Source organism: Epinephelus moara, chromosome 18 (genome assembly GCF_006386435.1).
Source record: "Epinephelus moara isolate mb chromosome 18, YSFRI_EMoa_1.0, whole genome shotgun sequence".
NCBI classification, from domain to species: Eukaryota; Metazoa; Chordata; class Actinopteri; order Perciformes; family Serranidae; genus Epinephelus; species Epinephelus moara.
This window is the reverse complement of record NC_065523.1, coordinates 4736340-4747075: the sequence shown is the minus strand read 5'-3', so window position 1 is coordinate 4747075 and position 10736 is coordinate 4736340. Positions and strand designations below refer to the sequence as shown.

The 10736-nt window shown below is 40.1% G+C and overlaps 1 protein-coding gene across 2 annotated transcripts in view; it reads right to left on the bottom strand.

Annotated features, from left to right (window-relative positions):
- The window catches only part of LOC126404992 (proteasome activator complex subunit 3-like), a 65113-nt gene extending 54552 nt beyond the window's left edge, over window positions 1-10561 (bottom strand). The window contains exons 1-4 of one of the 2 annotated variants that reach the window (XM_050068475.1): window positions 10057-10561; window positions 8525-8557; window positions 8298-8360; window positions 1014-1118 (exon numbers count right to left, since the gene is read on the bottom strand). In XM_050068475.1, coding sequence (XP_049924432.1) covers window positions 1014-1118; window positions 8298-8360; window positions 8525-8557; window positions 10057-10206 — 351 coding nt within the window. In that variant the 5' untranslated portion in view covers window positions 10207-10561. The remainder of the gene's footprint in view (window positions 1-1013; window positions 1119-8297; window positions 8361-8524; window positions 8558-10056) is intronic. The other variant, XM_050068476.1, reaches the window with a different exon arrangement.
- Between the last annotated feature and the right edge of the window lie 175 nt (window positions 10562-10736).

Genomic DNA, 10736 nt, shown 5'->3' with positions numbered 1-10736 from the left:
TGATATTTCAATGGAATAAATTACTTACTGACTTATTCATACTTCAAAAACAGCATCAATAAGTGATTACCATAGGGGGGATTGAAATAAAATAAATAAAATAAAAATCAACCAGCCACCCTCCTCCTCTGATAAGTTAAGAACAGTCCCTAAAGTGCGGTGAGGTTTGTGGACCGTTACCTGCCACAAAGAGAGAAATGTGAATGGCTCGTTTCTCCTCTGACACGTCACATACCTGNTCCTCTGATAAGTTAAGAACAGTCCCTAAAGTGCGGTGAGGTTTGTGGACCGTTACCTGCCACAAAGAGAGAAATGTGAATGGCTCGTTTCTCCTCTGACACGTCACATACCTGTGTGCCGCCACAGCTTGGCTGTTCAGGTACTTCTGGGCAGTCATGACACAAACGAAGAGGAAATTATTGGACTTGGAGCCGGGCTTCTCGATCGCCGGTAAGCCATTATCTTGCGCCGCGGAGCACTATGGCCGCCGTATTTGACAGGAATATGGTGGAGGCTCTGTGACCCCCGTTCAACCCACAATCGGCAGGATTCGCCTTTCGTTTCTGTTGCTGGTTGAAATCCGTACTCGCACAGCGTGCTCCTGAATGATTTCTTTTGCTTGCACAAGACTATTTTTAGTTGCAAACGCGAGTAAAATGCTCGCACCGTAGAGCTCTGTGGAAAACAAATCACTGCAGCATATATAAACAAATCTAGCCTACAAGTAAAAAGAAATAAATAATAACTTTCACTGCTTAAAGATACTCAATAGCTCAGCGCGCGCTGGCCACCTGGCACTCAATATGCTGCTGCAGTGACATTAGTTATTGGATGGCGCATGGACACTCACCCTCTTGCGACTGGACTTTGAACTTATCCCACAGTAGTGGTACTGTGAGGTACCGTCGTACTACGGTACTACGGTACATTATGGTATCATATGTACCGTGAAGTTTTAGTACCGCAGTCTACCATTGGTACCAGTATATCGTGCAATACTACTGTAGACTCACCGTGTCCACGCCATCATGGCTGTTAGTGAAGATAATTGGCTCCGGGACTCTGAACTTGATCTCTGAATGGATTTCTTTCAGGTCAGTCACGTTGAGGATTGGTTCCTGGGATAGAGAGCACATGGAAAAGGTTAAAAATTACCTTGTGTACAAAAAGAATTTGAAATGTACTTCATAGGCCTAAAAAAATAGACATATACACAAGTATTTTTGAGGGGCAGTCATTGTTATACCTTTCTCACAGACAGCAGAGAGATAACAGGAAATGAGGAAGTGAGAGATGCTATGTTTTTAAACTGGGAATGTTGGGATTAATGATCTGTTTCTTAACTCCCAAACTACAGGGCCCCCCAAAAACACATTACAACAGGCACTTACAAATCAAAAACTTACTCATCAAATAATGTTTTATAAGAGTGAAATAATCATATAAGTAAAATTACATGAGAAACACTAACAAATATAAGCACTCATTAACTATTGCTCTGGAAGACTTCCATAACATCAGACCCTGTTTTTGACAGTATTTATGGTGTGCATTTTTTCTACATCATCCATTTAATGTATTTACATTCAGTTGTTCTCCCTATACACAGTGGCATGCAAAAGCTTGGGCACCCATCATCAAAATTCCATTTACTGTAAATGGTTAAGTAAGTAGAAGATTAATTGATCTTCAAAAGGTAAAAAGTTAAAAATGACACATTTATTCAATATTTTAAGCAAGATTGCTTTTAAATTTCAATTGTGTTGAGTTTCAAAATAACAAAAAAGGAAAGGGCCTGATGCAAAAGTTTGGGCACCCTGCATGGTCAGTATTCAGTAGTGCACCCTTTGGTAAGTATCACAGGTTCTTGTATCTTTTAACACTTATTGTATCCAGCTAAAAGCCTTTCAATTCTTGTTTGGGGGATTTTCACCCATTATTCCTGCAAAAGTCTTCTAGCTCTGTGAGATTCTCAGGCCGTCTTGCATGCACTGCTCTTTTGAGGTCTATTCAGATTTTTAATGATGATGTTGGGGGACTGTGAGAGCCATGGCAAAACCTTCAGCTTGCACCTCTTGAGATAGTCCATTTTGGATTTGGAGGTGTGTTTAGGATCATTGTCCTGTTGTAGAAGCCATCCTCTCTTCATTTTCAGCTTTTTTTTTTACTGATGCTGTGATGTTTACTTCCAGAATTTGCTGGAATTTAACCGAATCCATTCTTCCCTTTACCTGTGAAAAGTTCCCCCGTGCCACTGGTTGCAGCACAAGCCCAAAGCATGATCGATCCACTCCTGTGTTTAACAGCTGGACAGGTGTTCTTTATATGAAAACCTGCACCCTTTTTTCTCTAAACATGCGTTTCCTCATTGCCTCCAAAAAGTTCTATTCTAACTTCATCAGTCCACAGCACTTGATTCCAAAAAGCATCAGGCTTGTTTAAATGTTCCTTTGCAGACTTCTGATGCTGAATTTTGTGGTGAGGACACAGGGAAGGTTTTCCTCTGCTGACTCGCCCAAGAAGGTCATATCTGTACAGGTGTCACTGCACAGTAGACACACTGCTATTTTCTTTTAGCCTTCTCCTGCTTTGTGGGCATCTCTTATTTTAGTTTTCAGAGTGCTAGGCAGCTGATTAGAGGAGCCCATGGCTGCTGATTGCTGGGACAAGGTTGAAGGAGTCAGAATATTTATAAAGCTTTGGAGATCAGTTCACCTTCTACTTACATAACTACTCACAGTAAACAAAATTTTGATCAGGGGTGCCCACTGCATGCCACTTTAGTAGTCTGCAGTGTTCCTGACAGAGTCCACCATTACCATGCTGGACTCAAACTGCCTGTATACCGATGAGGGATTGACAGGAAAAGATACAGTGTGTGTGTGTGTACTCCAGTGTTACGGTATCTGCTTTGACCTGAGCTGCCAGCCAGTGTTTGCTGTAGTATAATGGTATATTTACACTGAATGCAAAGCAAATTTTCACCTTACCTTACTTGTGAATATGGCCACTGGTTAAGTTTTAGAGCATTTTGCAACTGGCCAATAATCACCCAAGAACAGCTGTGCTAACAGTTGTGCTAACTCAAAGCTTGTTTGCAATCACATGACTTTTATGACGAGTGAAATTCAGATGGAGGGCCGGAAGTGACAAATCCATATACTGCTTGCATTGGATACAGAGGAAAGTGACTACATTAAAGGGCTGAATGAACCTGCAGGAAGCAGGTATCAACAAAAAATTGAAACTCATGTTGGATGTGATCCACACAGAAAGTGATTCACTGTTCCACGGTCATGGAAAACCTGGAAAAAGTCATGGAATTTCTCAATCACATTTCCCAGGCCTGGAAAAGTAATGGAGTTGGAAAAGTTTATTGTAAAGATCTGGAAAAGTCATGGAATTTGTTGTGTGCAATGAAATTGTTATAGTAATCGTCCAAAGATAACCTTCAACATCATGTAATGTAACAGCAAATTCATTTTCTGGAGCTGTCGAAGTAACGTGCCTCTAATATGTGTCTGTACAACAACGTTTTGTTGCTATCACATACGTTTCTCTATTTTGTCCATGTGTACTGTCTCTCCCTTCATGTATGCCAGCTAGCTGAAATTATGATTGAAGAGAGTCTGAATCTAATATGTTTGAAAAACGCTGGGCAAGAGGGGCAAGGAAAAAAAATATTATGGGTCATTAAAAGTCATGGAAAAGTTTTGAAATTTTGTCTATGAAAATGTGGTGAACCCTGGTGATTTTTCCCAAAACTTGACAGATTTGCCGATTTGGACACAATTGTTGTTACAAATTATCTTGTCCTCCAGACCTCCTAACATTACTAACATATAAGTTTACAAGAATCTAGTGGACTGTAACTATTCAGTGTACGGTTAGGTCCACACCTGAAACTACTGCTGTCTCATTTTTGTCCCGGTGAGTAAATGTGAGTATAAGTCTTTTATTTTTCACTCTGTACATGGATTCACTGCTGTCAGGCTTACACTGGCTAACTTTAGCTACAAATGTTGTTGTAAGCTACTGTTATTACCTGCATCTCTCTCTCTGTCTCTCTCTCTCTCTCTCTGTCTNGGCAAATTGTGATTTGTGATATTGGGCTTTATAAATAAAATTGATTGATTGATTGATTGATTTTCTACCCACTAGGTCAACTATTCCCAGGAATCTGATGAAATGCTGTTAAAAATCTGGGTCATGGCTAAAATCATGGAGAAGTTCTCACAGTACATTTAAACTGCATCAAAATCGAGGCATGTTTAACATAACTACATTCAATGGTGACATTTGACATTCAGGGTACCCTCGCATTTTCATGGACAATATTTCAAAACTTTTACATGACTTTTTAAAAGGACCCATAATATTTTTTCTTGTCCTACTTGCTGGCCATTGTAATTTCAGCTAGCTGGCATTCACAGAGGGAGAGACGGAGAGCAAGGATAGAATGAAGAGATGTACATGATGGTAAACATACATCACACATTAATGCATATTAGAGCTAGGGTACGTCGACAGCTTCAGAAAATAAATTTGCCATTATGTTACATTTTGAGGAAGATTATCAAATTAATTCTTTCAATGATTTTTACTCATTCCATGACTTTTCAAGGCCTGAAAAATATGATTGTTAAATTCCATGACTTTTCCAGGTTTTCCATGACTGTGAGAACCCTAGAAATTTGTTGACTCCACTCCTCCAAACTGAAGACAAATGTTATTGATCCCCGTCTGTCACTGTTTCTCTGTGAGAACTTGAAGTGGACTTTATTTTTTCCCAATTTGATCAATTAAACTGCACAAATCATAGGCATTTGTGCAGTGATGGTGGGCTTTACCTCCAGTTGCCCGTCCTCCATCTGGACAGCGTGCTGATGTATGATGTCATTTGCAAAGAAGCTATTGGGAAAGGCAGTTAGTGGCTAAAGTGCTTTGCAGTAAAGTACAACCTATTGCTGGAATAAAATAATTACGCTAAACACAGAGGCTCTGTGCTCTGAAGCAACATGAACCATGTTGGTGACACTCTTTTATTTTTCAACCTGTCTGCAGCAATACATTACTGCTTCACTCCTTTTGTTGTTTACCTTCGACAATAAAAAATAACTCAGAGCATTTAGCTTAGAAGCAACTCAACAAAAAAGCTTCCACAAGTCACAGATACATATTTTCAGAACTCACAATGATGTTATGGCTTCCCTCACTAACCTCTGTCAATGTGCAGTACTGACATTGATTTAGAGAGTTGCCGGTGCCCACAGATGGCGACAATAAGTTTGTCCTCCATTTCTGATTCTCAGTAACGTCAAGAGAATCTCAAAGCTGATTAGATTTTACAAGACAGCATAACACAAATTTCTCATGCAAACTGAAACTTGCAAATACAGTAATAGCGCAACAACACATATTTCGTGTGTTCTCGTCATTCACATCACCCAGCGTGAATTCACGTCTATTTGGTATCTTTGCCTTGACTCTTATCATCTCATTGTGTGAAACACTTGCTTCACAGTTAATGTGAATACACCAGGGGTTGGCAACCTTTACTATGAAAATAGCCATAATTGGCCAAAAAACTAAACAAAACAAAAAATCTGTCTGGAGCCGCAAAACATATTTGAATTAAGGTAACAGTCTATCAAACCCATCAACATTGTGAATAGGTCCTAATGAGCATTCATTAATATAATTTACTACAAGGTGGCTACTCTGCAGTGGAATATTTATAATTATTCAGTGCTTGGACTTTGCAGCATTGGTGATGAAAGCAAATTAATTTGTCCACACACTATTAAATCCTCTACTTTCACAAAGACTTTTCCTTTTTTGGATTTGGAGTCTACAGCTAGCCATGCTAGAGAGATTCCAGGCTAGCCACAGCTACTAAAATTAGAGGATACATGACTTCAACGCAACGTCACTCACTGCTGTAACAACGGCCACACTCCCTTTGGGTGAAAGTTTTGAACTCAACCCAGGAGAGACGCTAGTCGCGGCTAGGAGTTCATAATGCTGAAAAGTTGCTGCGTTGTTCACTGCACAGCAAACAATAAAAAAAAAAAAAAAAAAAAAAAACAGAACTGCGATTTTCTTTGCTCCCGGATAGAGTGAAGAATGGGGAAAGAAGAAATCTGTGGCCCACAGCCATCAAACGGAAAGCTGTGGGATCCAGCCAGTCACTACACCTAACGTTACGTCTGTGGCAGCCGGCACTTCATCACAGGTTAGTTGGCTAATGTTAGCTAGCTAGCAAAAGTCAGTTGATCTCAACAATAACATGAGATGTTAAAAGCCAAGAAGTTAATTCTAAAGAATGTTAAGTAATGAATCGACAGGACATGAATTGAATTAATGAATTGACAGGGTCATTCGTCCACACAGAGGCTTGCAGCTGAAAAGGGCACACACCTCCTATCATTTTAACTTTCTCGTCGTACCGAAGGTGATCAGGATCTCTTAAACTCTTTCCGTAGCATGTAGCCTGGCTCTGCCGCCAGTCAAAATCTCATGTTTCTATCACCTATGACGTCACCGGCACGCGACCCGTTGTAGTTCATTGTAGTCCCGTTGAAGTCATGTATAAAACAGCAGGTCACAGATGTATGACGCACATTTAAGTTGGTGAAACGTTACAACATTTTTAATTCGATGTATAGGCAGGGTCCGACATTAACGGTTGCCCGAATGCCCGGGGCAAGTAAAAATAGCCGGCGGGCCAGCAGACCCAGCGCAGACATGCCCGATCGGGCAAGCAGCACCGACTCGGACACACACATACCGGACAGCCTCTCAGACCTTACCCGCTAACGTTACCTCATGTACAACACAAGTACCACATAGAAACTTTTACAAACGGTCATAATGTGCTTCTAGTGACTGTCAAATCACCAGCAAAAGTTGTTTACACTGCCTGCTCTCATGGGACAAAGATCCTCTGAGAAGAAAGACGGTTCACTCTGCTCTGTCACCAGGAACAAACTGGGAGGCAAAGATCCTCTCTGAAGAAGAGGGCTCACTTTGCTGCAGGGTTCACCGAAACGGGTTTTTTTTGTTTTTTTCTTTTAATAAATTGAACACACATTAAAGAACATACAAGATCCTGTAGAGAATTAATACATATAATACAATACAATAAACATTGTCAAATTAAATGAAGAAAAAAGGATTTTTTTTAAAGTCAAATTAAATATTGGGGATTTATGTAAAAATATACATAGAGACATATAAATAATTATATAATTAAAGATATGTAGGCTATGTTAGGTTAATACTCCTGTCAGTGACCCTGACCACTGGCATTGGCAAAAGAACTGGAGTTGGTCCCCGGACGCTGCACTGTGGCTGCCCACTGCTCCCAGTGTATACAGTAGGATGGGTCAAATGCAGAGGTCAAATGTATGTAATGTGCTGAGAAAGGACAATAAAGAATCTTCTTCTAATAATAATTTCTTAATAACTAGGAGATAACAAAAGAATAAAGAGATTTCAAAGACTTAAAAAATAAGGGACATGAATCAAAACAACAAGAAACGAGATATATCCCCAGTCATGCACACCCAGTTTTAATAAACTCAGTACTGTTTTTCAACACATATATTGTTTTGTCTTCATTCAATGTAGTTAGCACATATTGTTATTGCGCCATTGGTTTTGGCCTTGGTGCCCCACATTTTGGCCGTGATGCCCCAATAAATTTGTATTTATCAAAGGCCAAAGTGGCCTTGCCCTAAAAATATCTTAACTCCAGGCCTGTAATCGTGTATTTCCTCTCCTGTTTCTGTCCTCGGAGGGGCCAGTTGCAGTGTGCTGCTTTTTTATGTGCTGCTGCCTCCATTGGCTGAGCGTCTCTGCTGATGTAAGATATAAGTCATGAGCGAAAATATGCACCACACAGCCAGAAAAAGAACCTCTTAAGCAGGGCAAGTAAGAATTTAGATGGGGCAAGTAGATTTGAGAAGTACTTGCCCGGCAGGGCAAGTAGGAAAAAACCTTAACGTCGGACTCTGATAGGCTACACATTTTTACAGTTGAAGACTGCAATAAACAACTGTTATTCATTTCCAGATAATTTTATATTAAAGCCACGGGGAACCACTGGAGAGGGTCTAAAGAACTGCTTAGCTCCGGAGCCGTAGGTTGCCTACCCCTGGAATACACCATATAAGTGCACTTGTTGTTACCACAGGTAACCACAGGTGTTGCCACATCAACTAGAACTGAAATCTGTAGGATTATAACCTTCATGTATTTAAACAGTGAAACAAGCCTTTAGTCAGGCCACTGACCTTGAGAAAGTGGTCCAACTCTAGGAGCTTTTGAGGGAAAAAGCTGGCAACCAGGTGCTCGGCCTACAGTAGCAAACAAAGAAAATGTTTTATGATTTTAAAAAAAAGCTACCATGAATTAAAAACTGAATCAGGGAGCAGAGAAAATAAAAGAAAGAGAATTAATACGGATTAAAATGCTGGAGGAGATCTTGGCTCTGCTGTAGGCTATCATGTTAGATACTCACCTCACTGCTGATCTGCTCCCTGAATGTTTCCACCTGTCAACAGATTGACCAGCAGTTAGAAGACCTCTTAAGCCTTGTTTCCACCAAACACGTTTGGTGTAGTACCTTTGGAACCAAAAGTAACCCTTCAGACATATTCATTAAAAATTCCCCAACAGTGTGACACACTAGCTGGGGTTCTGAATTGAGTTTACATCACTCCTACACTTAAGTTAAAGATTATAATTCAGTGAAAACAGTTGTAATATATAATTATATATTACATATTTTAAAGCTTTAACAGTACAAATTTGCCAATATTACTGAGCATCCCTAGTTTACAGCCCAGCTTTAAGTGTGCTGTACCTCTTAAAACATTGTTTAGAAAAATGAAACACTTATACATCACGTCAGTTACGATACAATATATTGCATTGAGTGTTTAGGCTACACAGTGTCATTCTGATATTACTCCTATAGTTTGACAATGACAAATTTTATCAGCTGAAGTAAACAGTGGGGATGCACGATAATATCAGCAAGTCATCAGTATCAACCGATATCAGCTTTAAAATGAACTATCAGAATCAGCCAACAGGCTTTTTTTTGCAGAGTGAATGAATATTACACTGAAAAGTATTTTATTTCATGTCTCCATCTGCTGGTGGGCCATCACGATAGTAGGTAGGAGTAGGGTTAGGAGTATGCATGCATAATATGATGTTAATTCCACTACAGAACAGACTTGGTCATCATTAAGATTAGGTAGGGAAAAAAGTGGATATATTGATATCAGTAAGTGTTATCGGTCGAATGAGTTGTTACATACTGGCATCAGCAAAAAATCCAATATCGTGCATCCCTAGTGGACAGAATATTTTTGGAGAGTACAACACTTGACTTTTGGTTATTGAAACCATAGATATATATAATTGAAATTATGGCCTGACTGATACAGGATTTTTTAAGGCCAATACCAATATTAATCGATATTTGAGAGTTTAATAATTTTCAGATAACCAAGACATGTACTGAGCAGGATATTTTACAGTCACTTTTCTCTTGAGGGCACTGATTTGAAACATATCTTTGTCATTTCTGTACTTCAGTCTGTTAACATTTATTGGCTGACTTATTTGCAGATACCTTTATTACTGCAATGAGCCCATATCAGCCAGTATGCGCCACTTGAAACATATAGTTATAAAGATTCCTTAAAGAATGGCATTGCAGCTAATTCCTTTGCTATAACGGGAAAATTGTGACAGAGGGAAAATCATCACTGCAGACTTTTTAACTGCACTTTAGACCAGTTCACGTGTTTGAATTAGTATTTAGACTCGTGTTCAAAGAACACCTTGGCGTTCATGAGGTTTAGAACAGTGATAAAAAAAAATGAGGGTCTGACTAAATACGCCATAACCAATCTGAAGTGAGCATTAGTCCCAGAGACCTGCTTGAAAGTGAACAGTGAGAGTTGGGAGCCCGAACACAGAGTGACTGTTAGCTTAGCCTCAGTATTCAAGCCCGGTGTGTTTCTTCCACGCACTCACCCTAGTCTTCAGCTCGCGGTCGACCTTAAGAAGAGATGACATGGCGAGCAGTAAATGTCGAAAACCGCTGAAAAGTTGAACCTTTTTTGCTCGAATGTTGCACAGACTGCACGGACCACCACTACTGCGTCCACAAGTGCATGACGTCATCAGAAAGCGACATGGACATCAGTTCGTTTGGGTTCGTCATCCTGAGCGAGACTTTGCCGTCATCACCATAGATATCAGCTGTGTCCCAATTCAGGGTCTGCATCCTTCTAAGGACGCGGCCTACGCAGCCTCCGAAGGCTAGTCCGTTGTTAAATGGGACGGTCTATGTGTCTGTAGGTTCGTTCGAGATGAGCCAGTCCTGCGCAGATTCGATCACCGGCGATCTGCGCACAATGCATGCCGGTTAGTTTTGTGTCCGACTTCATCCCGACTTGCTCTGACGTTTTACAAAAGTGGACGGCGATAAAACCGCGAGAGCGAGCGATTGGTTCAGATGTCGACTCAACAATATGACGTTTTAGATAAACTACTCATTTTTGTTGAATTCTAGAGATTTAGATTGTATTTGTCTGACCTGAAGGTTTATTCTGTGAACAGAAAACATGTTGTGTGACTGATGGTGAAAACAAACTGATCTATGGGTCTGATCACTTTTTTAATGAACTGACATCATTCCAGACAGGATGTAA